The sequence below is a fragment of the Pleuronectes platessa genome, chromosome 13 (genome assembly GCF_947347685.1).
Source record: "Pleuronectes platessa chromosome 13, fPlePla1.1, whole genome shotgun sequence".
In the NCBI taxonomy this organism is placed as follows: Eukaryota; Metazoa; Chordata; class Actinopteri; order Pleuronectiformes; family Pleuronectidae; genus Pleuronectes; species Pleuronectes platessa.
Window position 1 is genome coordinate 14,958,634 of NC_070638.1, and position 26,597 is coordinate 14,985,230.

Consider the following 26,597-nt stretch of genomic DNA (forward strand, 5'->3'; position numbering starts at 1 on the left):
TTGTAGTTCTGGACTTTTGAGTCCTCTGCAATTCATTTATTTCAAGCACTGTTAAGACAATAGAAAAAAAAACAGACAATGTCACACCAGTCTGCACCAGATATCCTCATGGAAAGAATTACACAAAGGCTAGTTTGTCATTCTGGGACATGGTGGGGTTGAGGAGGGGACAACAACTTCTAACACACAACTACGCTATGAGGAGTGTGGCAAATGTGGAGAGTCACAGTTGTGCACCCGTGTGAGGACATGGATTTTATCACACCCACACACATACAGACACACACACATACAGACACACACAGAGGCAAAAAGAGAGATGAGGAGCTTCTTGTGATGAACTGCTGCTGCTTAGATCCCCACAAAATGAACTCGTGATTTAAAAAACATGACTCGATGATACAATTTACAGGTCAAGAGATGTTTTGGTGTTGATTCCAAATGAAAACGTGAAATTCAGTACATTCGAGAATGTACAGGTATATTGCATCAGAAATTCAGAGATAAATCCCACACACACTTCTAAAAAAAAAAAATGTCAATGAAAAATGTCATTACGTCTCGTTTGAACCCCCCCATCCATAACCGCTTGTCAAGACTTGTAAATTACCATTTTAAGTTCCTTCAACTTTGCATAAAACAAAGAGGTGCCTTCAAGTGACTCAAAACACAAGACCCACGTGTCTTCTGTGTAACAAAAGTAAACAAAAAAAAGACTTGAAGCATTTTTGGCTGCAGATCCAGTCGTTTGCTGAATACAAACAGCTTCAATATTGGAAAAAAAAAACAAACAGAGGAATCTATAGCAGAAAATCAAATCCCTTACTTTCATATCTCCATCCTCAATTCAACGATCAAATCAGTCTCATGTTAAAAAAAACGTAGGGCTTATCAAACAAGGTTAAAAAAAGGTTCAAATGTGCAATAAAACTGTGGGAAAACTTAACTAGGATGTGTACCACGCACAATCAGGTTCATTAAAAGAGAAAAAAATCCTCACCTCGGAGTCCATCTACCCTTACAAGGTCACTTTTCAAAGAAACACCGCCTACAGCTGCTATAAGGTCCACCATTGTTTATACAATATACATCAACAGCATAGGTTATTAGTACTGCAACAAGACTGTTTCCATATCAAAATATACAAAAGGAGCGATCGTTGCGACTCCTCCATCTGGATGAATTCGACCATTCCCTGTCATTCTTTTGTTGTTGTTGTTGTTTTTCTTCATAATAATTTAACAAAAACCATGACGAGTCCACACACATATTTGCACTAAATTGTAAACATTCATTCATAATACACATGACAAAACAGCCATTTTTGTTTGTGGCATCCACTGTACAATATTTGAAACCCACAGAGAAACGAGATCGTCCTGAAATGGAAATGCGCTCCAACTGTTCTACCACTACGACGACTTGTGCAAACACTTCACTGAGACAAGGTTCTGCAAGGAGCCGGACGGAGGCGTGATTCAACAAGGAATCTAGAAGACGGAGGAAACAGACGGGTTTCGAAGAGGGTACTTGCGAAGGCTTTATCTACACACCTGCAGGGTGATCAGGCTGTGGTTGAAACCGCTGCCAGGCGTTTAACAGCACAGACGGCAAGTAGCGGTGACGCCCACACATGCATGAAGCTTCTTATGTACAACTACAGTTCCTTGAATGGTTTCTTTGTTTAAACCATGCTTTGGCACCAGCATCACACTTTCCAAATGGTTTGATGTTGATATTTTGTTCTTTAAAAAACAAAATGCAAACAGGATTGATGAGGTTAAATGTTCACCACCACAAAAAAAAATCTGAGGGAGCACAGAACATCTTTTTGAATTCTTCGATACATGTTGCAGAAGCAACACTGCAGGTTTTCTTTCTGAACATGGTGGTTTAGAAAAAACAACGTGGGGAATGATATCGACTGACTTTTACTGCTCTTTTCTTCACCTATTGCAAAAAAATCACATTGAGAAACCGTGCGTGGCTTTTTTGATTTGTGCAATTCCTGAAATAAGAACAGCTGAAGTATCCAAGGCATTTTCAACAACCCCCCCAAAAAAGTCATAAATAGGTTTCTCCGCTGTAAACAAAAAATATTTACAAATCACATCAGATATCGGTGCCACAGTGATTTGAGAACTGAGAGAGAGAAAACAAGTGTCTAGGAAGTAAACACAGTTTTGCAGTCCCTTGTTCTGTTAACAGTGTTGCAGGGTGCATATATTACTTAGGAACGTGGGTTTGAATTTTGTTCTTCCGTCTGCAGACAGTTGCTCATGATGATTATGGGGCTTAGTCACAGTTTTCTGGACACACAAGGCTATCACTTGTAAGAACAGTCGCAGGTGACAGACTTCCCTTCACTTTGTTGACCTACTATCTCTGCCAAACTCTTCCTTGGTTTTTGGATTGGCCCTCTGCTGTGTAGTTGTACCCTGTGATCCTCTTCCTCCCAGCTTCATGCTGGATTCGGCCGCGGCCGAGTTGAGCCAGGACGCCTTGAATGGCTGTGTGACAGGAAGCATTGGGCTCGGCGTTGCCTCTCTCTCCTCCTGGTCGTCAATATTCACTTCCTGCACAGCCTCCTGCTTCTTGAAGGAGTCCCTGCGTTCTGACAGAGCCAGCTTCCTCATCACCACCACCTCATTGGAGTGGTGGTTGCCGCTACGGTGTGGAGAGATGGTGGAACGATGGTGCTCGCCAAAACCGCTGGCTGCGTCTTGGTGGCCTCTCTGCCCTCCGATGTACAGCCCCTGACGGCCGTGCTCACCGACGCAAACAAACCCGGTGGCTGTGTCCCCTTCTATGTCCTCCAGCCCCTCCCCCTCAGACAGAGGCACCTCCATGGTGTGGCGGCGGGTGCTGTAGGCCTTCCTGTCTCCGTGGTACCCTCCGGTCATCTTGTCTCCGGTCAGCTTCTCTGCTGACTGGACCCTCTTGAGGAGAGGTGAACGGGGCGGCTCTGCACTGCGGGGACGTACAGAATGGCGAGAGATAGTGGGAGGGGACAATGTTTTGCCATGGAAACCTTGCAGGGACTTGGGGTGACTGGGGAGGCAGGATGGAGAGCACTGGGGGGAGAGAGGGTGAGGAGGTGGGATGCAGGCCAGCGGTGAAGGAGGGATACTACTGGTGGACTTGCAGCGGCCGGCTTTGGTGTAGCGTCCCAGAACATGCAAGGAACTGGGGCGGGCCTGAGGAACAGGTGAGTTCGGGGAGCTGGAACAAGGTGAAGAACTTGAATCTAAAAGAAGGGGAGAGAAATAATACTTTATTTTTCCTCCAGAAACGGACAACCACAAAGCACACAGGATCCACAAGAGAACTTGATACAATTGGCAAATGCTAAAAAACATCCTCACTCACCTCCTGAATGGTCCGGAGCAGGGGAGCGGCAGGGCGTGGACGGCCCAGGAGAGAGACTCTGCGTGGGGGAACCAGAGAGGCTGTCGCTAGATGACTGGTGGAATCCTGAGGAGAAGCTACGACTGCTCTGCATGGGCGGAGGCGGCGTGTGCTTCGACAGCTTCTTCAGGATGCTACGTCGTCTGCTGCAAATGACAAAAAGTGATCGTCAGATCTAGTTTATTGTATTGCTCTTTCTTTTATCTTTTTCATGGTTACCCAAGTAAAAATAAATGCCCAGAGAAAACCACATCTTTCAGAAACTAAGATCCATAGAAATGAACAAAATGTAACAGTGATGACCTCATTCCCCCTTCACGTACCCGTCCTGTCCGTCCCTCTTCTTGCTCTTCTTGCTGCGCCGGGCCATTTTGGACTTATAGCTCGACTTCCTGGCTGGGCCCACTTTGATGGAAGTGTTTTCCAGTGCAGTCGTCTGCAAGGTCACTCTGTTGCCACTCTGTTTAAAACAGACCATAAGTAAGTATGTACAAGGCAGGTGCAGAGCCACAAAATGACATGTCCCTGACAGAAAATGTATATATTTAACAGGGAGGCTCTACATTTAGATTGTTATATACTAAAAAGACATTGTAAGGCATAACAAGACCTTTTACCTTGAGCAGGAGCTCCACCACCTCAGTGTGGACGAGTCCCTGGACCGACTCCCCGTTGACGTGAGTAATGAGGTCACCCGCCCTCAGTCCTGCTTCATGTGCTGGACTGCCCTCCTCAACACACTGTGGACACACACACACACACAGACACATACACAACCTCAGATCAAAATTACTGTTCAAGCAACCAACTAATCAGCTGTTAGTACTATAGTCAATGTGTCACCTGATTACTATGATTAGTTTTCTCAGTTTACTTACTCGGTAAAAAAAAAAAAAAACACCAGTGAAATCTAGAACATTTATTTAGTGCATTGGAAATTATAAAAAACATGAAACAGTAAAACACAGATATGGCCACGACAACTCTAAATGTTAGTGGTTTTAAATTGTCATCTTCAAATGTTGCATAATAATTTGATGTAGAGCTTGAATATACAGAATGTTACATAGAGGATAAACAGCATCAGCTACATCTGAGATGAGGACACGTACCCAGACCATGTGGTGGACAGTGTAGACATCACTGTCTCCCATGTAGACCCTGATCGCTCGCAGAGCAAAGCCAAACCTCTTCCCCGAGCTGTGGATGACCACAGGAGGCCTGAGGCAACTGACGCTGACGCTCAGGTCCCGGCTGGGGGACGAGTCTCTGGACGAGGGGTTGGACGACAAGGACAAGGAAGATTTGGGGCTCGTAGAAGGAGCTGCTGAGTCCTCTGGTTCAGGAGAGGAAGATGAGGAGAGGAGGATGGAAATAAAATGTAATGTTTATGGATTGTATGTAATTTACCTCTGCTACTTTAGTTAATTTTATACAGTACAGTATTTCATAAGAGTAATTCCACAACTCTACTTAAATAATAATAATAATCATAAAAATAAGCTTATTCCACTGTACATGATTCTTAGTCAGAAAGTTGTCATTGACATAGAATTGATATTAAAGGTTTGTGATTTACACAGGTTCAACCTGTAGAGGGCACTGTAAACACATGAATAGTCTTAGCAAACATAGTTAGGTTACCGTGGAGCCTATAAAAAACCCATACAGAATAATTGTGGCTGGAATCTAACCAAGTAGGTAAATGTTTACTAGCTTCATTAAGAACTAAGGTAAAGGACAAATATAAATGTATTTCCTTCACATTTTGTACAGATTAGTCTACCTGGAGTGATGATGAGAGAGAGGCCAGAGACAGAGGCAGACTTGGGGACTTTGCCAGCTGGGGATCGGGGTTTCTCTGGAGTTTCCAGCTGGTGAGCAATCCGTCGAGATGCTCCCCTCCTGAACGACGGCCTAGTCCCTGTGCTGTTGCTCCGGAGACGAATGCGCCGCAGGTTGGACACCATCCCGTCTATGATTATGAAGGAAAAAGTGACACCGCTGAGGACTAACAATTGCAAAATATCATGACAAAGGACAATACATAGGTCTGTGTTTGAAAGCCTTACCTTCCTCTTCTGCAGAGATGGCAAAGTGAGGCATGATGTCAAGGCTCTGGGTGCTGTTCATCACCAGCGGGCTGGCACTGCGCTCAGACTGGGAGGAACTGGATGAAGTACGGGGACGAAGACTGCAAAGGAGAAAGAGATCACTCAATAAAACACGTGGATAAGTGATAAACTGTTTTTTCTCTGTAAAAACTGCAATAATGGACCAGAAATAACAAAAACAACAGGCAACAAGATGTCTTTCAGTCAAGATCATGTCAGTGTGTTATTTGGCCTTTTCATTACTATCTTATGAAATCGAGAAGAATCACATCTTTCTTCTGGGTTCGTTCTCCTCTCATAATAACGACATCACTTTCTCTAGTGTTTCATGCTCTCACCTCCCCCTGTGTCCATCTGTCCTCCTGTCTCCACAAGCCGACTGTTTGTACCCGTCCCCAGGAGAGAGGACTCCCCTGCCCTCCCACCGCTCCTCCTTCTCCTCGCTGTGGCTTCGCTCCGATGACGACAGGCTCTGGTTGGACGGCGTGGAGGTGGACAGGTGCTCCGTGCTGCTGTACACCTAGAGTTCAAGCAGAAAGGGTGGTGAGGATTTGCTCTACTTGTTTGTTACTGCGAGTGATTTTTTCTGAGAATTTACGCAAATACTGTATTCTATCAATGAATAAGCCATTTATATTGGATAGATCTAGTAATAGCAAAGAAGGTTGCATGAGGATCAGTGAGCAGAGCTCGGACAAATACCTTGCTGAAGCGATGGGCCACAGAGGAGAACTGACGGAGCTCCAGGGACGATTCATCATCATTTGTTTCATCATCATCTTCATCTGAGCCTGTGTGACAGTAGCGCTCCGATCGAGCTGCGAAACATTTGGAAAAATTGTTTTTACCCTAACTGACAGCTAAAAAAAAAAAAAAAGCAGACATCTGTAGTAGTGCATCCTGCTTCACAAAGAGCCTGTATGTGTATTTGTGGATGAATCCACCTACTGTCAAAGTAGCTGGTGTCCTCGTCAGTCTCTAGTTGAGGTATAAATTCAGCTTTCTGCCTCAGGAGCCCGTTCCAGTCCAGACCCGAGAAGAACATGTGCATCTTCACCTCAGTGGTTCCACCTGGAAAAGGCATTTAACACAGTTTACAGCTAATCCTGAAAACGTTCACAGTAATGATTAGATTACTTTCATGTAGAAGCACCACTGAGGAATAATCAAATCATCCATTAATCTGATGATTATTTTCTGTTATTCGTCTGTTCTATAAAATATCAGAAAACATAAAACACAGCAGTCCAAAATCCAAAAATATATAATCTAAGACCAAGAAAAACCGTGAGTTTTCACATGTGAGATACAGAATGTCAATTGTGATGTAGGTGTATGAACAACTTAAAATGTATTCCAAACTTTTCCTTTCTTCACATCTGACTCGTTATGAAATCCCTTTCAAGTGGGATACCTCATGTCATTGGCTCCAAAATTGAAGAGAAAAATCTGTATGCCTTGCCCCCACAACCCCATCATCAGTCTAACTACCACCAACCTGTTCCTAGACGCTCCAGAGGACTCTGTCTCAGTAGTCTAGTGATGAAGTCCTGGGACTCAGCAGGCAGAGCGTCCTCACCTTCGGGCCAGATTATGTCATCTAGACAAAGAAGCACAATCCAGTTCTATATAACATGAAGACAAAAACAAACTTTCCAGGAGGAGTGAACAATCACAATGCATTCCCAGGGTCTCTTACCATTTACCACCTGACCAAAAAGCTGCTCAGGTGTGTCTCCAAAGAAAGGCACACAGCCCACCAGGAACTCATAGAGGATGATGCCCATGGCCCACCAGTCCACAGGCTTTCCATAGCCCTGCCTCAGGATCACCTCAGGAGCAATGTACTCTGGAGTCCCACAGACCTGCAGAGGAAAAACAACAGAACAGAGCGGACACTGGTGTGAGCTAAGGTCAAAGGAACAACAGAAGGAATGAGGAGAGGAGGACATGAGGAGACAAACCTGTTTGTCAATGAACTCTCTGGTGTCTTTCTCTATGTGTCCCTCATACAAGTTGGTCGTCATGTTCATTAGACCAATCTTAGACAGTCCAAAGTCTGTCAGCTTAATGTGGCCCATGGAGGTGATTAACAAACTATAAGGGAAGGAAACACAAGAATGTTTAATGTTGCATCAAACGTTACTCAAATCACAAATCTCAGATTCAGTAAAAAAAAACATTAAAGGCAGCATATCTCAGAGAATTCGGCTCCAACTTCAGAAAGACTTGGGGTTTAAAAACTTATGATAAATCCAAAATGATGAGAGCTTGAAAGGAATGAGGTGCTGCCTTAGATAAAAGAGAGAAGAAATGTGAAATGTGTGAGGCTGTTTTATCTTTAGTGAGTGGCTGGAGACTTACTTGTCAGGTTTGAGGTCCCTGTGTACGATGCCGTAGTTGTGAAGGTACTCCAGCGCCAGGACGGTCTCTGCAAAATACATCCGCGCCATGTCCACAGGCAGAGGCCCAATGTTCTTCAATAGGTTTGCACAGTCCCCACCTTAAAGGACAAAGGAGGCCAACATTATGAGCTCTGCTAGATCACTGAGAAAAGGTGGAAATCTTTGAATAAATGTTAATTGTTTAAGTTTAGAGTCCAATCCAAACCGACCCTACCTTCCACATACTCCATGACCATGCAGAGGTGCCTGCGTGTCTCAAAAGAGCAGAACATAGAAACCACAAATGGGTTTTCTGCAAATGTTAGGATGTCCCGCTCCACAAACACCTGCTGGATCTGGTTCCTCAGGATCAGGTTCTGCCGGTTTATCTTCTTCATGGCAAAACGTTGACGGGTTTCCTTGTGGCGCACCAGAAACACAGCCCTGCATTGAGGGAGGGACAGATGAGGGCATGACAGATGTGGAAGGGAGATAATTTGAGAGATTAAATTAGGAACGGAAGAAGAAATAATTCTCAGTGTAAAGTCCGTAAACACAAAAATATAACAACAAACGATTCTCAGTTGAGTTTTGTTGTTGTGCTTTATTTATTAAAAACTCATTCATTTAATGTTCACAAAGAGAGTGAGTCAGTCTGTCTTACTCACCCATAGGCACCGTTGCTAATGAGTTTGATGGTCTCAAAGTCACTCTCCAGTGGTTTCCTACGGGGAGGGGTGCATGCTGCTCGGCTCTGAATCACACACATCGGAAAATGAGACGGAAAATAACAGGAACTTATTTGCAGCATTATTTCTGATAAGGCATGAAACCATTGCCTATAAACAAGTGCTCCATTCACCACTTAAACTGTTAAATCAAAACCTTCAGTGTTTTTTAGAACAAGATTCCTTTGCCCACCACTGTTAATTCTTTAAAACACATTTCAAGCATATGAACTACATCTCTGCTGTTCCAAGTTGAGCTGTGTTATACCTGCGTGAGTGTCGTCTCTCCAGTGTCGTCAGAGTCTTTGCTGGTCGACCGGTGACTCGGGCTCGTCTGCTCCAGATGGACCATCTCTGTAACAGCATCAGACAAACAGATCAAACTCCATTCAGCTTAAATCAGCTCCAATGACGACAGTGAATGTTTAATCAACTGTCAGCAATTATACTAATGAGGCTCAGCAAAACAAAATCAGAAACCTCTCACTATATATATAGCAAATTTGGTGGCAGTTTTTTAAATGATTAACGGCATCAAATTCAGTCGAGGAAGAGGTTCTGCTGTCCTGTGGGAAAAACACAACCTGCATGACTGGAGAGGGAAGGACTAACAAAATGTCAGAGCTGAGGAAAATATAGGGAAGCTCTGAAATTGAGTTTGCAATTACCTTTATATGATCTTTATTAGTTCTTCATGTAGTTGTATGGACAGAATATAAAGCCCCTTTTCCAGTCTAGATGCTAGCGCTGCCCTCTTTCAACATAACTTTAGGATGCACAGTTAACTTCTGTGTATTGGCGAGTAAATAAACTCGAATGTTTGTGTACTTGTTGTTTTTCGCATTTTGGGAACGACCCGCAACAGTGGTATTTTCTTTGCATCAGGCAAAATGCAACACTGGCAAGATAGCGAGGTGAGAGAGCTTCTCAGATTCTGGTGTCGAACAGGACTCGCCAGGAAATAAAACAGAAACTGTTCTACTGGCAATGGGAAAGGACTCAACATTTTTTTTTCTTAGTGGGATTGCACGCATTTTAAAAAAAAATGTATACGTGCTAATTTGGCATAAAAGATGCACATTTGAAGAAAGTAAATACTGTTGATCATGCTCTAATAATCACGGCAACAATCCATCAAACGTATTCACCACAAAAATATAGTGCAATTGAAATTGAAAGAAAACTATTCTAAAATTCGTAAATAAGCAATGGAGTAGAAAATTTGCTGCACCTTCCAGAGGATCTCTGTGGAGGCCGAGCTGGCTGATTATGTATTTGGGAATATCAGTCTTGATGCCCTGGCCGACCTTTGCGTGATCCTCCGCAACTTCCAAACGTTGGTAGAACTCCTCTGGATCAAACTCCTGGAGAAGAGAGAACAAAAGACGTGTTGTGATTTCATTGCACTTTTATCCAACAAGTCGAACTTGCTCTTGGCTTATTCCAATAACAACAACAGCTGGTATTATTATTATTTTCACTAGAGTCGCCTTATACCCCTTCATTTGAGGGGACAGTTTACTCAAGGCTCTACATTGCTGAACATTGTACAAATGTTGTGTCACTTACATATAATCACTACTCTGTCTGTGAATTATTCTTACCAGACACTCCAGGAGCCTGGCAGGCCTGGAGATGATGATGAGAATCTTCTTGACCAGTTTGGTGATGACGGGCACCTCCTCACTCTCTGAACGCTCATACGCCTGATGAGGAAAAAGACAAAGGATAAGGGATTATTATTCCAAATTGTGCCGCCACACGGCTCGTGCAAATTGGCACGACAGCTCATCCACAAAGGCACTTTACTCTGCCTCACATTATTTTTAGCACTTATTTCATCTTCTTACTTTATTTGTTGTTGATTCAAGTGATTGGGGCTGATATTTAGACCTATTGCATCAATGCTCATTTCTGCTTGCTGCCTTGCCAGATTAATAAATAATACCTGCCAACACACTATTATTGAATTTCATTGTCTGCATATCTTAGACTAACACTGCCTTGCCTTGGTCAAACAGCAGGTTCAGAGTCTGTGCTACAGAGATGGTGAAAGAGTGATGTCAGTCAGGGTTCAGAGTCAGAGCTACAAGGCTTTTCTTTAAAGGTAATATTCAAACAGAAGCACAGCAGCATGAAATACTAAACCATCGGAAAAACTAACAAGCACAGGGTAGAAGTAAACCATATTAACATTTGACCTCATGGGACTGTTTGCTTAAAATAAACTTTTTCTGGGATGAAAAATTATTTTAGTAATGTGGTTTAGTGGGAATTATCCACAAAATGTGTTTCCTTGTTGAACTGTAGGATAAACAAAGCTGCTAGGAAACTGGCAGAACATCGAAAAGCACCGCAATGACAGAGTGTGCAAACTATGGCCCCATTAGAAATGAAGTCATTGTAAGATTATCCAACATTCTGAATAAAAAGAGAAAGTCATTCTGCAGCCGAGGCTGTGATTTATTTAGCAGAAGGAAGCATTTGCTGCAGGAAAACTGTTGGTGGAAAGGTCATGTAATCAGTCATTACAGAAGCAAACACTTGACCACTGCACAAATTGATGCAATAATAGAGAATGACAACACCATTACTCGCCATTGAACTGGAGTCAGCTTCGGATGACGACCAATCAAACAGGCAATTTCAATTCAATAATCCCAGGGCAGTTACAGTGTCGTATGCTGTAATGTCCCATAGGGCAATCTGAGCTACCAGCCATCAAAAACCAACTGGCAGTAAATTAGAAGGAAACAGACACGACTGACTGGAGGAATAATAAACAGTGCCCACAATGGGCAACGGTATTTTTCTTAAAGATTTGCTGAAGATGGAGAACACCCACCTCGTGCAGCAGCTTCTCCAGCTTCTCCTGGAGCTCCACAAAGTACCTGGAGGTGACCAGGCCTTTCTGGGACTTGTCCAGACAGTCTCTGGCAAGCTCCAGCAGCTGGTGCTGAATGAATCCCAGCACGCCGTCGGCCAGGGGCAGAGCGCTGCCCGGGGAACACTCTGCGATGATGTCGAGCAGACGATCCTCCATCTGTGCTGTCGCCTGGAAAACAACCAAGATGGAGGAAGTCATTTATAGCAGTGACAGTGGTGCTTTATTAACTGTTTACTTTAAATCCCAGTGGAGAGTGACTCAAGATTTTGACTTTGCCAGGCGCATAACATCGCCTGTCCTGGTTTCCATGTGTAACAAAGCTCACTGTTGTAGATCATCATTTTGCATGAAGATACATAAGCAGCACTTCAAATTGAGAAAGAAAATAAATTAGATGAGAAAAGCAGCGATTTTACCTTCGGAAAGCGTTCTTTGTAAACATGATTCATCATGACAATCTCATTGTCAAATGTTCCACAGGTCCGTCCAGGGCTGGAAGGGAAACAAATTGATCAGATATACCACAACAATAAATGAAAGACAATATTTATGCGCAGTAAAACAAATAAATGATGGATGATAGAGGATGGATGGAGAGGTGAAGAAGTTAATTTTAAATAAAAAGTAAAATTTACAGATGATATGCTGATGTGGAGGAATAATGTGTCAATAACCGAAATAATATTAAAGCTACACTAAATCTATAAACTTTTGATCAGTAAATACCAACTCAAAGTGTTTAGGCCCGTCCCAACACTAATAAGATTCAGATTTCAGATCAAGTTATCATGTGCGGTGTCCGTGACCACATCTGTTGTGTGCAGGGGGCTTCAGTTACGATGTGGCACCTTCTAAACCGTCCATACACGTTACATGTCTATGAACTGTCATCACGTGTTCAAAATAGAAATGCTCGGTGCCCCAATACATCACACTACAAATAACAATATCGACATGTGACAAGCATTTTACTATTTCTGGGTCACCACAGAGAGGGCAACAGTCACCGTTTGCCCCCTATGAAATGCTTCACACACCCTCTGGAGCTATTTTAGAACAACATGGAGAGTCACACTATTCCCATAGTCAACACATGCAGTTATATAGATGTGTCTAATGGCATTGCAAAAGTCTGTTACATTATTTTAGTAAGCTTCGGATTTTCTCTCTGCTGTTGTTACTGAGTTTCTAGAATCTCCTGTTTTATCTCTGAACAGCTGATCAGCCAGAGGTCACGTTAACAAACCATCTGAAAGACAATGTTTCTTTTCTACATGTCAAATGTATAATATGCAACTCAATCCAAACAAACAAATGCTTAGTCTGATGAAGTTGTTGTCCTCAGAACCATTCTCAAAAAAAATCTACCCGACCTGATTCAGACAAGTTGTTGTTCATAGATGAGGTCATGTATTATTTGTTATTCACCTTACGCAGGAAATGGCAATGAAAGAGGCTATGACTCAATTAAATGGCACGTCCCATTACCTTTAATAAAATCTAGGATTACTCTGGGTTTAAATATTGCTGGATTCATCGTTGATAATGTGATTAAACAGACTGATGCAAACTATACCTTTAACTATATTCAGAACTTTCAATAACCTTTAAAATAACAACCACTATTATAAGAAGTTAAGATATTAATAACACGGATTACTTGACTTCAAGGACAAAAACATCCACTTCTGCAAACATAGAACAGTTGACTTATCTAGAGTATTAAACCTTCTTTGTAAACCTGAGGATAGCCTCAGGATATATCTGTGTGCATGTGGGTTTGTGTTTTAATTGTGTGTGTGCAGTATGTGTGACTGTGTGCCACAGGCAGAAACATGTCACAGAAACAAAAACACATCACGATGTGTGCAACACTGTCAACAACACATCATAAAAGTTTGGATGGAGTAATCTCACAACTCCCCAACACAAAAGCTCTTGCCCTTGTTAGATGAGAAATTGTTGTTTTCTTTCCCAGGAGATTACCAGTAACCAGCAGAGAGGCTTCCACAAGAAACACGTAAGATAATTATTACGCCATTTTCAAATCCTAAGGGTTCATTCATTTCATTTGACAGCTCATTAATTACATACATTAATTACACACCATTGTTCACTGTAGGCCACAGAAATGACGACAACGCTTTTTAGCTAACATGATTATTATCTTACCGGAATACATGATTAATATTTTACTTTAGTTGAATATGAAAAAATAACTTTTTCTTTAATTATCAAAAGAGGTTATGTTTTCAGTTTGTGTTTGTCACATAGCAGCATTACGCCAAAACTACCAAATCGATTACCATATATAACTCAAATAACGCGCTGGATCATGGATCATGGACCATGGGGTAGCTCCAGGAATTCTTCTTACTTTCTTTAACAACCAAGATGGAGGAAGTCATTTATAGCAGTGACAGTGGTGCTTTATTAACCGTTTACTTTAAATCCCAGTGGAGAGTGACTCAAGATTTTGACTTGGCCAGGAGCATAACATCGCCTGTCCTGGTTTCCATGTGTAACAAAGCTCAACAACTAGCCTGGATGCCAGACGAACTTAGCCCCGCCCACAACATTTTAGGTCGGGCAGTTCGGTCTGGAGTCGCTCCGTTGAGGAAAAATTATGGCCCGACCGGGCCAATCAGATTGTCAGGGCGGGCTTTATACGATGATTGACAGTTGATCAACGGTAACGTAATCAACCACGTCATCAAAGTGCCCTTGGGTTGAATTCGTTTTCAACAAACATGCCTGCCGCTGGCGAGCTGAGATGTGTAGATGCTGCCATTGAGTCTGTTTTAGAAGACATCGACAGCGCATTCATTTTGAAAGAGGAACACAGAAAGTGGAGGCGACGCCAGAGCACCGCCCTAATCCCTATCGCCCCGGCGCTTGGCTGTTCACAACGGACACTGAAGCGACGCTGAACCGCCGGGCAGCGCTAATAATATCACCCGTTGATCCAGTAGATCGCTGCACGGCTTTGTGCCGGTCACACCGGAGGCTGAAGCTGCGCCAAGGCTGCCTCGCGGTGCTTCAGCCTCCGGTGTGACCGGCACAAAGTTTTAACATGGGAGTGGATGGGAGCCAGCTGTTATTTAAGGCTTGGCGCTGCGCTGAAGCGTCCGGTGTGAACCCAGTAAATAACTCACAATGCGTTGCTTAGCATACGTCACATACTACGTTGCTCTGATTGGTTGTAGGTCTTGTGAGTCTACAACGTCAGGCTACTCAACAACACTATTGTAGATCATTTAACATTGTGAGATACGGTGTTTTCAACATTGTCCTTGATTTTTCCGAAAAATAATTAATGGATTTAAAGAACTCTGGTTTATTTATGGGACTGGTGTGTGAGTGTGTACAATTCAGTGCGAATAAAATAAAAACCTGGATCCAGCTAATTTAAATATGTGGTTTCATAGGGGGATTGTTTGGCCTCGACAGAGGTATGCGCTCTCTTAGTGCTATTCTAGTAATATTATTCACACTCACGGCCTTGATGTTCAGCATGTTAACCATTTAGTTACCAATTGACCTATAAGTTTAAATAAGTCATTTAAACACAAGGGCAGGAGTGAGGCTGAGATATTAAGTTTTTGTTGAGCTGTGAGCAGCTCCTTCACAATGTTCTGCATTATGTGCATAATATATACCAAGACTACACTTGTCAAATTCAGACAGTTTAGCATATGAGCTAGCATACTGATATACTGGCATATGGCACTGTGATAATTCAACTTCTTTAAAACTGGTTATATTTGTATCTAATTTATGGAATAAGAATATTTCAGAAATTAACATTAGTGTGTTTGAGTTGACTTCAGTGCCCAAACCTCATGACATCCATCCGCTCTCTTGCTCAACCCTAAGGGCATCATTATCTCTCTTCCAGTGCAGTGTGGTGTTATGGAAATGTTAGTGTAACAAGCAAACAGTCCATGCAGTTATTGTATGATTCCAATCTACCTGAGACTGCGTGAGCGGAGTCTGACAGCGGGCGGGGGGTGTGCTCCTTCTTCGTCCGCCACACTCTCCGTACTCCGGAAATGTTTGAACAGGAAGTGGAGATCATCTTGTGTGGGCTGGAAGGGCAACTGGTGCAATAACTCCTGGGATGAAGAGGACTGGGAGGGAAAAGCAGACGGTGGACAAAGAGAAGTTACATTGAGCAAGAATAAGTGTAATCACTTTCAAATGGAATTAACAGTGTCATCTACATACTAACTTACTTATTCTCTTCATAGCCTACTTTTCTTGACTCATTTGTAACTATGTCAGGTTTTGCTTTTGCAGCTTTGATGATATAACATCCTGAGCTTCCTCTGATAAGTAACACCACTCCTCTCTCTCATATATTCACTCATTATACTGTTAATACCCAGAGTCTTAAAGGCTTTCGTGTTCTTCTATGGATCTGAATTAGATGTAAGACTTAACAAGGGGGTGTTGAGAAATGCTGCAGCAAAGTAAAACCTCACAAATCCCCTTTTTACTTTTAAAAAAGGGGACTCTGTGAGATTTAGTGTTCTGCTCCCCTGAAGCAGCATTTTGTCCGTTCCTGCTGCAGCGCACCCCGAGGAAGTCAGCAACAGCTGTTGCGTTGGCCATGCATGCATTGGTTTTCTCTTTCCCAGCCAAAATATGTGACACGCAGCCTGGAATTTATGAGAACTCCCATCTGGCTGGGATCTTGTGTTTCAATGGAGGAAGAGCAAAGGGAACTAACTGACTGCAGGAAGGAAAAACGTCTAGCAGAGGAAAAAACAACAGAGTGAAAAAGAAACTGGAAGACAGAAAAAACAAGAGCATGAAAGAGACAGAAAAGAATGATAAAAAAGATGGAGGAGAAAGATACCCTGAGGAGGAAACTGTAGACGTGTCAGAAGCAAGTGAGAGCAGTATAAAGACCTCACTGACGGCGAGCCTGAAAGGACCATTGTGCGATGAGGGCTGACCTCATTGACTAAAGCCATGTGGTTGGCCGTACAAAATTACAACCGTTCCCATGGAGCTGGGCATTGTTTTGCTACGACAGACTGCAGTTTCGATAATGACTTTGAAGAACAAAATCAAGATAATCGCCACAGAAACCCTCGACAAATAACCATTTGGTGTAGCTGGGAGACTGGACTCGCTCCCCTCGTTTGACTTTTTCCTGAGAGGAAAAGCTGAGTGAGAACATTTGAAAACACTGCACGGCCCCTCCCCATTTGGTGATGTCAGGCAGGAAAGAGAAAGCATGCATTTCATCAAGACCTGTTGTTTTGATGATTAGACTTATTATCCCTGTACTTTCGAGGCGGCTTCGCAGAGTGGAGCTCAAATCAATTAGTTATGAAGTCATTTATTTAAGAAGAATGGTCCCGTTGTGAAACATTAACTAGTGTATGACTTTCCAACCACTCTGAATGCCTTAATCTCTTTAGTTTCACCACGTACACAGTGTTGATAGTTGCATTTTGCCAGAAAACCAACCGCACTGAGTCCAACTTTTGTGTACTTTGTCACGAAATATAAAACAGTCCATCGTCAATTATAACCGCTCTTGAATAAATCATTCCCAGAAAAACTGTGGGAAAGGCATGCGAGGATTCATTCCTGTTTCCTCTCTGTGGTGGAAACTGTGGTTGAAGGCAGAAGATGGAAGGATGCTTCATCACTGGATAGATCCGGTTTTAGCTGAGTCATTAAAAAAGATGACATAATACATCATCGAAATATTTGCTTTTACAGATTTAGTAAAGTTTCACTCTCACAGCAGGGAGATAATTATTACTTAAATCTCTCTTGCATGTCCACTTCACCAACCATGATCACTGGTGGTCTATTCATTGGTTATATCTAAGTGTTTAACAAGTGTGTAAACAGCGGAATCATTTTGCTGCAAAATGTGGATCAAAATATTAGCAACACACAGAAAATGTGACTAAAATGAGATGATCCAGTTTCAACTTTCTACTCAGTTGCCTTTTTTCCCATCCAAAAGACGATCCTGGTTCAGGGTGTAAACAGATTTATGGTGCATTTTAAAGCTTTTTAAATATGTTACCGTTTATAGGCAGTGTGTATAATGGGATGGGATTTTTGTCTTATTATTGGCTCATCAGTCAATTGTGAAGCACTTCAAACTGCACTAACCTATATGGAAAGTGCAAACAAATAAAGTTTGATTGATTTAGTCATTCTGCACCGTAAGACATCACATCACTGTAAAGCCACTGATGCGGTGAGTATAAGTAAAACAGGAAGATAAATGCCCTCCTGGCATGTGTTGGAGAAATGGTGATGATCTGACAATGAAAGACAGACAGGTCTTACAGAGATATAGGAAAGGGGGCAACGCAGAGAGACAGAAACAGTGTGAGCTTACAGATACTGATGAGCTGGGTGCGTTGGTGCAGTATCCAGACGAGGGAACTGACGCCACAGACCACCTCCGCCCATCTGGTCTGCAGAGACAAAACAGTTGCACACTCCTCAGTGTTCAATTGACATTGTACATCAAACATGCATGTCCTTCCTAGACCTGCAAAATCTCATTAGAATAAAAAAAAACAATCTTCTCACACAAGTTTTACAACTGGGAAGTTTGTTGTTTTCTTACCGTTCAGTTCGGGCCAGTTGGCTGCACAAAGGCAAAAAAAGAGGAAGACACAAATGGAGGAGAAGAGAGGTGCAGGAAAGAAGAGGGGCAGGGTGAGAGAGAAAAATAAAAGTGTTTAATGACAGTGGGACTGGTTGTCATAGCCAAAGTTCTGTTTGTCTGTCACAGCTCGCAGCCAGTGGCGGTTTGCTGCAGCTGAACACCTGACAGGATGCTATCATACTGCAGTAATGGGACCAACAGCATTGGGAGCCTGTGACTCATTATAGACACACTCTCACACACACACACACACACACACACACACACACACAAAGTACACTCATAAACAACATGTACATACACACCATGACGCACACCGGCCAGGCTGCTACTACACACAGAAAACCTCAGACTCAATGTGTGAAATTTCCACTTGTATCATTGCCTCTATCACCGCTGCTTTTTAGTTCAATATGGCACTCTGAGGATGTGGCCCGGTTTCTTTCACTGATTCGATCTGAGCTTACAAGAATGGTTGAATGTTTTGCTCGCAGACATCAGCTCTTGGGCACACGCAGCTACATCAGCCGTGATGCGATGAGATTGGATTGTTCTGCGCCGGGATCGGAGGATTAGTGAGATGTTGGACATGTGTGCTTTCTCATATGGTTTATATCTGATATGTATGCAATCCATTATAGTCCAGTAAAACCATTACGAATGACCCTCAGAGGTTGAATAAAGGTCCTTCAAAGTTTAAAGGCAGGGTTTGTTGAGTTGTTTCTGAAACACTTATTATCTGATTTGTTGAAATCTTCTTCACATCCCTATAGCAGGATTTTAATAAACGCAACCTGTATGCTTCACACATGACCTCCAGCGAATGTTTGAGTCCGGACTTTCACTAGAATTTACCTTTTTCATATGAGGAAGGCAGCAAGATTCTCAGTTGTTCACACGTGTTTGTAATAAAGCACGGCACACTACATATAAATCCCGGTGCTGACATCGTCCATAAACATCATAAGGAGCTCTCTTGACATCTTGGTCACTGTCCTCTACGTATATGGCACTGCTTTTTTCATCCTGAGATATTTGTATCGATTTTCCTTTAAAGGTTTTGCATTTGTCGCATTTTAGATGTGATCCTCCGGAGGATCTCCTGCTGTATTCTGCATTAGCTCACATTCTCCAGAGTGTTGACTAAAGGGGGCTGGCAGGAGAAACCACGGAGTATGTCTGTAGCCTCTGTCTCAGACATTTCCGTTCTCACATCCAGCCCCTCCGGAGAATGTAAGGAGATTATCTGAAGTTCAGTGCATGTCTGAAAGCTGAATAATGTATTGGTTGCATATTTTTTATGTGTAGCCGGCTCTTTTCAAGGATTACCAAGCCTAGCTTTAAGGGGAAGATAACATTCAAATACAGTTTTTAACTAATGCTAGAATAAATACTTTGTGTAAAAGGAGAAAAAATAACTATTGTGGACACCCCAAAGTAAACACAAAAAAGCATTTTCAATGTTTAAAAGGGAGCTGCAATTAAACCCTTGGGAGCCTCTCCCTTGGGATTGTTCTTTACCATGGTTTTACTTCACTTGCATCAAAGGGACTTTTTTATTAAGCAGTGATTTTGGGTGTTCCATGTTTACATGAAAATAAATTTGCACAAGCAGTCGGGCTACACAGCTTGTGTGAATAACAAATAAACCCAGCAGAGATCTGGAAAGTGCAGTCACAGCATCTGTCTACACACTGGCAGCTTAAAAAGTCTCAATAAAATTAGATGAGTCATGTAGCCGATTCCACCAGGAGACATCCCCTCTCCATCCCTGAGCTTATGGTGCAATATGCTACACTGCACTGCAACAATAAAAGCTAACTCAGAACACATGATAGATCAGATGAGCAGCAATAAGGTACATTTTAATTACATTCAGGCAGATAGACTGAGCACGTTTGTGACGTTTATATTTATGTATTATTACCTCCTTCAGAATGAGCCCACATGTTTAATGCCACAATCTCCTCACTAGCAAGTAAATAACACACTAGTTTTCCTCCACTAGAAAAGGATGCCAGTTGTGTACACTGCTCCCTCCCAGCGAGTCTATAAACAGTTGCAAGAAGCGTGATGAGAGGGCAAGCTCCGAAACTTTTGCCCATAATCATAAGAGGTCTGAGTAAATAGTTTGCGTGTGTGTGTGTCTGTGTGTGTGTGTGTGCAGCGACTTGCCACATTATTTGCCTCAACAAATGCCAAGAACCATCTCCAGAGAGCGGCCCCCGGGCCTTTCGGCTGATTGGAGTTTTTTCTACCATTCCCTCATTTCTACTACATGGGCAAAAGGGAAGAAGCCAGGGCATGTTCAGTGTTCATGCAACTTCGTTTTCTTATAGAAACGGAAAGGCTATAGTTTATAGTAAGAAAACAAGGATAACACTCTGATTTGGTCCATATGAGCCAGTTTTTGCTTAGTCGACTCCGACTACCCTGGCTATTGAACTCTCACTACAAGAAATTAAGACTTTCTACAGGCAGTTATTTCTTATGTTTTGAATTTCAGCTGTAACAGTTTTATCAGATCAACTTGTTTAACAGTTTTCTGATAGAAGTTGAAGATCTTGAATGATCATAAAGATGTGATAAGATTATGACATTTTATGACATTTACACTCGATATAGCCTAATAATGTGGCTCTGTGCTTTGTTTACAAACTAAGAAAATGACTTCCTACTATATAGCTGTGCCGATCGACCAAATCGAGTCATCTTTCATGCATGAGGTACAGGGTACACATGAACTGGCAGCATGATAGATGAGGAGCTGCTGCCAAACAAGGAACTGACCACGAAAGTGGTTCCGCTGAGTCCGATTTACCAAATCAAAGACATCTGTAGAACATCTGAAGAAATCTCGACACACCTTTTCAACCACCTCACAAGGAAGTGTGTGATGGATCATGTACAGCTGCTGCAGTGGCTGAATAATCGTTAAAAGCAGCCAATGAAGAAAAAAGGTAACTGAGACTAACATATTCTGTCGAGTTCTGGATATGGTGAAGAATAAATTAGGGACTATGAGGGCTTTTATGATATTGATGCATGACCATTTGGAAAACAGTCTATAAAGCTAGGATTGATACGTAGTTTTAGAAACTCTTTTTATCTCATTTGTTGAAATCCTTTTCCGGATACCCATCAATTAAATAAGTTGTCTGAAAAAAAGGAAAAAGCCGGGGACTGTGGCCGTTGCAGAACTCTAATAAACAAGACCAATCATTTCAATCGTGCCAGATGAAATGAAACAAGTCTGTCATTAACACACCAACATGCCTACGTGCCACCTGCTTGTGCTCTCCCTGTGCATCATCGGAGTCTTGACAAGCCAGAGAGACATATACCGACGAAGCACAGACGATAGCCAGAAGTTTGTGAGCTAGTCATAGAAAAGTCAGCTTCTACCATTTTTCAGGCAGTGCCTATTGACTATTGACTATTTCCAGGATTTCCAACCCTTGCTTAAATGCAAAACTGTGTTTTAAATGGTTTAAAACAGACAAGTCCATTGGCTGGTTCACATCTGGATATTGTCATCAGTACATTTCATGGATTCATGGGAAGAAAGATTCGATTTAGATTGGGTTTGTTATCGGGATACAGGTGTTTTTTTGAAGATCACCCACTATGTTTTGGTAATTTATGCACTGGATACAGGAAATATAACTGGAGTCAGCTTTTTGAGCCAGAGGACTTTTAGACCAGATCCATATTAAATAGCATTCGAGTTCATTCTTACCTGCGGGCAAACTGGAAGTTGGCAGAAGTGCTGGCAGAGACATTTCTGGGGCTTTCTGAAGGGCTGCTGCCAGCTGAAGAAACAAGAACAAGCCGTTACAGAACCTGATCCTCAGCTATAAGAAACGGATAGTGCTGTAGTGTTGAATTATGTCTCTGTGTATCCCCTCGTTTTAAATGCTCAGTTTGAAATACGCACCGTGATCACAATCCTAAATTTTGCAGCCTGTTTGTCATTTCATGTTTCAGCCTAAAGCTTCTAAACTAAATCACAGTAACACGCTCGTAGAAGTAGGCTAGGCCTCTCCCCTGCTCAATCTAATCTTAGCTTCAGCAGAAAGTCTTGTTGTTGATCCCACAACATCACAAACTCTTTGAAAGTGTCACTAAAGGTTTCCATGCCAGTCCCTGTGGGCAAATTAAAGCCACACCCTGAATCAAATTTTAAAAAAACGTGAGCAGAGAATGAATGACTCAGTGTGAAGAAGCTGAATGAATCCCCAAAAGGAAGCAACTTCATCATTAGGGGAGAAATGATTGCATGTCCTATACACCGTAATATCCAACAATAATAAACACTTGATTAACACCACAGAGAGACCTTGTGACATCCAGCATCAAGCAAACACAAGGCTGAAGGCACATATACGAGACAATATACAGCGTTCTCCTGTCACATGAAGCTGTTCATCTCATCAGCTTAGCTTCACTCACTTGTCGGCTTTCTGTGCAATCATATCTATTACAGTAGGCCCAATGAACCTCAAGTCTAATTGCCACAACAACAAGAGCAGAGACGCAACGGAAAAAAACAACACACAAGTACCTGTGGCGAGTGGGAGAGGTGAGAGAGGTCGTGAGAGCGTGGGCGACGGGGTCCCGACCGCCAGAGTCCTTCTCTTGTTGTTGCGGGAACTGTGAGAGGAGGAAAAACAAAAAGACAAGATGAAACCTTCGCTTGTGCAGCTCCGAACACATTCACCCAGAGGCACATGCTGTTTATCATTCTTTCATCAGTGCAGTAAACAGTCATGTAAAATAAAAACATACTGTAGTCAACATACAAACTCCAGTTGTTGATCGTGACAAGGAAAACACTGATGGCTGTGATGGTAAAAGCAATGGTGTAGCTACAAACATGTTTATATGTAAACACTCACTCCTCGAGTGTGTAGTGTGTTACTTTGACTTTTCCTCCTGTACTTCTCAGAAGAAATGCTGCCGACCACATAACTTAACCAAACAACGGAAATACCACAAACCAAAATGAACTTTCAATAAATAAAAGTGTGTAGTGTTTGCATGTAAACAAAAAACAATCCATAGGCACTGATAATCAAGAGTCAGATTGTCGTTCGTACTCTTGAAGCCTCAAGAGTTAATGCAACTTGGTACTCGACACCTCATCACCACGTGTCACCTCTGCCTAGAGCTCATGCTGCCCAGTTTTGATAGACAGTTTCCATGAGGTGTGGTCTAGTGCTGTAAATATAAAAGTAACTGTTAGTGATGTTTAGATAAAAACTGGTTCCGTTTTTGCTCTGCTGGTTGACTTCAACTTGAAGCTGGTGTGCCTCTTCCTCTGCTCAGCTTTTTGTCCAAGGTGACAGCTGCAGATAGAACTCTGGCCCGATCGATTCATCTGTTGGCCGCTCAAAATCGCTACAGGCGTTTACGTTTGCCGATATGAAAAAGTTTACAGTACAAACACTACAGGATAAACATCTATGTAAACATTGAGTGAAAACCTGTTTATTTTCTTGTCTCAAGCTCAATTTATTTATAGGTTGTACTTGAGATGTTAAATATAAAGCCTCAATGACATTTCTTTGTCATTTGTGTTTGATAACATCATTGAAACATAATAGGAATCAATCCAAATTTGTATCTACTGTAGAAATGTTTTATTCCCCAATATTAGTATCAGTCTAGTACTAAAAATACAAGGCTTTTCTCTGACTGGGACTCGCCCACACAGACGCCAGTGTGATTATGAATCAGTTCATTAAAGTCTGAATGTTAATGGTGTTGTTTTTGTATGTATGGTGCCTTCAGCCATCTGTACATCTTGTGCTATGTGTGCCAATGCCTTCATTCAACATACACTTGGAGCTTCTTCTAAGATTTTTTTTGCACCGCGTGTAATCCCATCATGCTCTCTGTTTCATCTCGGCGACGCCGATGCCATCGCTCTCCCGTTCTCTCTCTGGCAGTGACCTAAAATAATTGAGGGGGTGAAACGATGACAGAGCCTGACATTTCTGGGTCGGCGTTGAGGCAGATTCGCTCGGTGTATGACCCCCCACCCAAAATGTAGCAGAGGAGGCAAAGCAACCGAGAGAAGTATGAGAGAGAGACAATAAGAGCTGGACTTTGCCAAAACATCGCTCCAAACCACATAATACACGATGAGCAAACGCCATTTTATTCTTATCAGAAAATAAACAGACAACCCTTTCACACTATAGAGCCTGAGCAAAAATGGCATGAAAGCATCACTGTGTCACAACATGATCACGTGAGCTTAATCAACAGTTGGCCGCGATAAGGCCACTCATATTCAAGACCAAACAATGGTGGTTTGTGTGTGTGTGTGTGTGTTGCAGGAACCCATGAAGGATGATGACTATAGGCCACTGAGATGTAAAGGCCTGCAAGTTTCACATGTCTGCTGATGGTGAATGGGATGCATTTATTCACCAAGCTGCGCTGAAAGCCACGCTGTGCTCAGTGGGTTGCATGACTGATGCATGATCCCAAGCTGTTAAATGGAAAGAGAGGGTAGTTTCACAGAGGACCGGGGATTTTTTACGATAGGGCTGGGCAATGGAACAATATCAGTAATTATTGCGATATTTTTTTCAATCTGCAGCAATCTATCAAAGGTCCAATTCATTTAGAGACTACAACAACACCCAGCAGAGCTCGGTACACCTCCGTCAAGGTCAAACTGTCCCCTTAAATTTAATCAGGCTGCACCAAATGGCATTCTAATTAATCATTAAATATACCTGGTGTTTTTCACCAAGATCACACTCCGCCCCCTGATCTGGAGCCACACCAAAATGTAATGATTCTTCCTTGATCCATAGCACCTTCTTCCACCAAGTGTTGTGGTAATCCGTCCAGTGGTTTTAGTGCAATTCCACGAACAAACGTTTGAAATCGTGAATGTTTGTATCACAAACAATGGCTGGGGTTTTCACAACTAAAGATATAGATTATATATTATAATTCAAAAGGAACATCTGCTGATTTTTGAAAATCCATGAAAAGCACAAGAGGTTCCTAAAAGGACAAGATGCCACGTTCCCGGCTAAAAAGCTTTTTAAATGACAACTGCAATGTTTATTGATTAATAACCGATAATTATTGACATCGAGTGAAATGAAAATATTTAACTTGATAACATTTTTGCTTATATTCCAAATGCTACACAGCATACATTTAAAAACGACTGCAAATGTTTTCTCATTTAATTAGTCAATGACACTGATCATTGCAAATAAGAAATAGATCAGAAATATTGGTGTTGTGACAAAGAGGACAAAACTGTGATTGATTAAGACAAAGTCAAAACACACATTGAGTCCTTACAGGGCATGGGAGGAAAATTGCTCTCCTCCATATTGTGAGGCCTGATCACATCTATCTCACAAATAAACAGCACGTTTACAGTCCCACTGACCACATCAGTGCATCGATCAGCACTGGGACTGTGTCGTTTAATGCGACAGCTGCTAGCAGACAATGCAGTCTGCCTACACACACACACACACACACACACACACACACACACACACACACACACACACACACACACACACACACACACACACACACACACACACACACACACACACACACACACACACACACACACACACACTGATCATTACAATGGCCACGTTTCTCTGTCGGAAACAAAAACTAGGGCGGATGTGATAGACACACACACACACACACACACACGCAGTAATACACGTAGTTCTCACGGTGACATTAAGGAGGTACGTGAAGGGGACAGTGATGATGGGAGCAGTCGCTGCGGGGATGGGGGGGCGACGCTGCGTTTACGTGCCGCGGAGAAACAACCAGCTCAACGTTAAGGTTCAGAAAATCGCTGATCCCTGCGGCGGAGCTGCTGATGACAAGCACAGACACACGGGACATGTTTGTGTCTGGGTCGTCTTACACGTGCAGGGAGATATATACGTATGAATACACGTCGTGGCAGGTTGCTGTTACCTTTTCGATCTTTTCATCATGGCCCCAGTCACAAAACTAGTTTTGTAGCTCGGCAGCACGGTCCAGTAGTAGTTTTGGTCAGACATGGTGGCGGTGACCGATGGAAGCCGAATTAGAAATGAGGATTCAAATCGGGAGCATGATGTCCCCGGCTCCGGTGGTGCTGGTGGTCCTGCTGGTGCTGCTGGGGGTGGTGCTGGTGGTTAGCTAGGCCAGTACGCGATGTCCAACAGCTCGGACTCCATTCAGCAGCTCCGGTACACACTGACCCCAGACCCGCGACACGGAGGCAGCAGCAGCGGCAGCTCTGTGGTTCCGAGCGGGTGTGGCGGCCATGTCCGCCCCGGTTCTCAGCAGTGTCTCCCCGCGGGCACGGTTCAGTCTCCGGCGGGACACGACATGAAACCGACGGACGCCTTCTTTCTTCCAAACAGCGAG

General features: G+C 42.7%; 1 protein-coding gene across 2 annotated transcripts; it reads right to left on the reverse strand.

Moving 5' to 3' along the window:
• mast3a (microtubule associated serine/threonine kinase 3a) lies at nucleotides 1-26,597 on the reverse strand. 2 transcript variants are annotated; one of them, XM_053438867.1, is made up of 27 exons: nucleotides 26,160-26,597; nucleotides 22,738-22,826; nucleotides 21,913-21,985; nucleotides 18,132-18,152; nucleotides 17,898-17,976; nucleotides 15,494-15,651; nucleotides 11,938-12,013; nucleotides 11,480-11,689; nucleotides 10,239-10,340; nucleotides 9,866-9,998; nucleotides 8,903-8,988; nucleotides 8,575-8,660; nucleotides 8,142-8,350; nucleotides 7,887-8,025; nucleotides 7,487-7,619; nucleotides 7,222-7,387; nucleotides 7,021-7,122; nucleotides 6,471-6,593; nucleotides 6,225-6,340; nucleotides 5,861-6,042; nucleotides 5,481-5,602; nucleotides 5,195-5,383; nucleotides 4,521-4,744; nucleotides 4,026-4,148; nucleotides 3,732-3,868; nucleotides 3,370-3,554; nucleotides 1-3,247 (listed from the first exon to the last, which is right to left on the reverse strand). In XM_053438867.1, exons 1-27 carry the CDS (start codon nucleotides 26,243-26,245, stop codon nucleotides 2,364-2,366), a joined length of 4,233 nt encoding a protein of 1,410 aa, XP_053294842.1. In that variant the 5' UTR covers nucleotides 26,246-26,597; the 3' UTR covers nucleotides 1-2,363. The 2 variants fall into 2 exon arrangements, with proteins under 2 accessions (XP_053294842.1, XP_053294843.1); XM_053438868.1 differs by lacking the exon at nucleotides 18,132-18,152.

Excerpts from the sequence above, each read along its gene's own strand:
- mast3a (XM_053438867.1), bottom strand. The coding sequence starts at position 26,245 with ATGTCTGACCAAAACTACTACTGGACCGTGCTGCCGAGCTACAAAACT. Across the intron at positions 15,652-17,897 it reads CACCCAGCTCATCAGTATCT|TCCTCTTCATCCCAGGAGTT; the intron begins GTAAGCTCACAC and ends TTTCCCTCCCAG. Across the intron at positions 6,043-6,224 it reads TGGCCCATCGCTTCAGCAAG|GTGTACAGCAGCACGGAGCA; the intron begins GTATTTGTCCGA and ends CTTGAACTCTAG.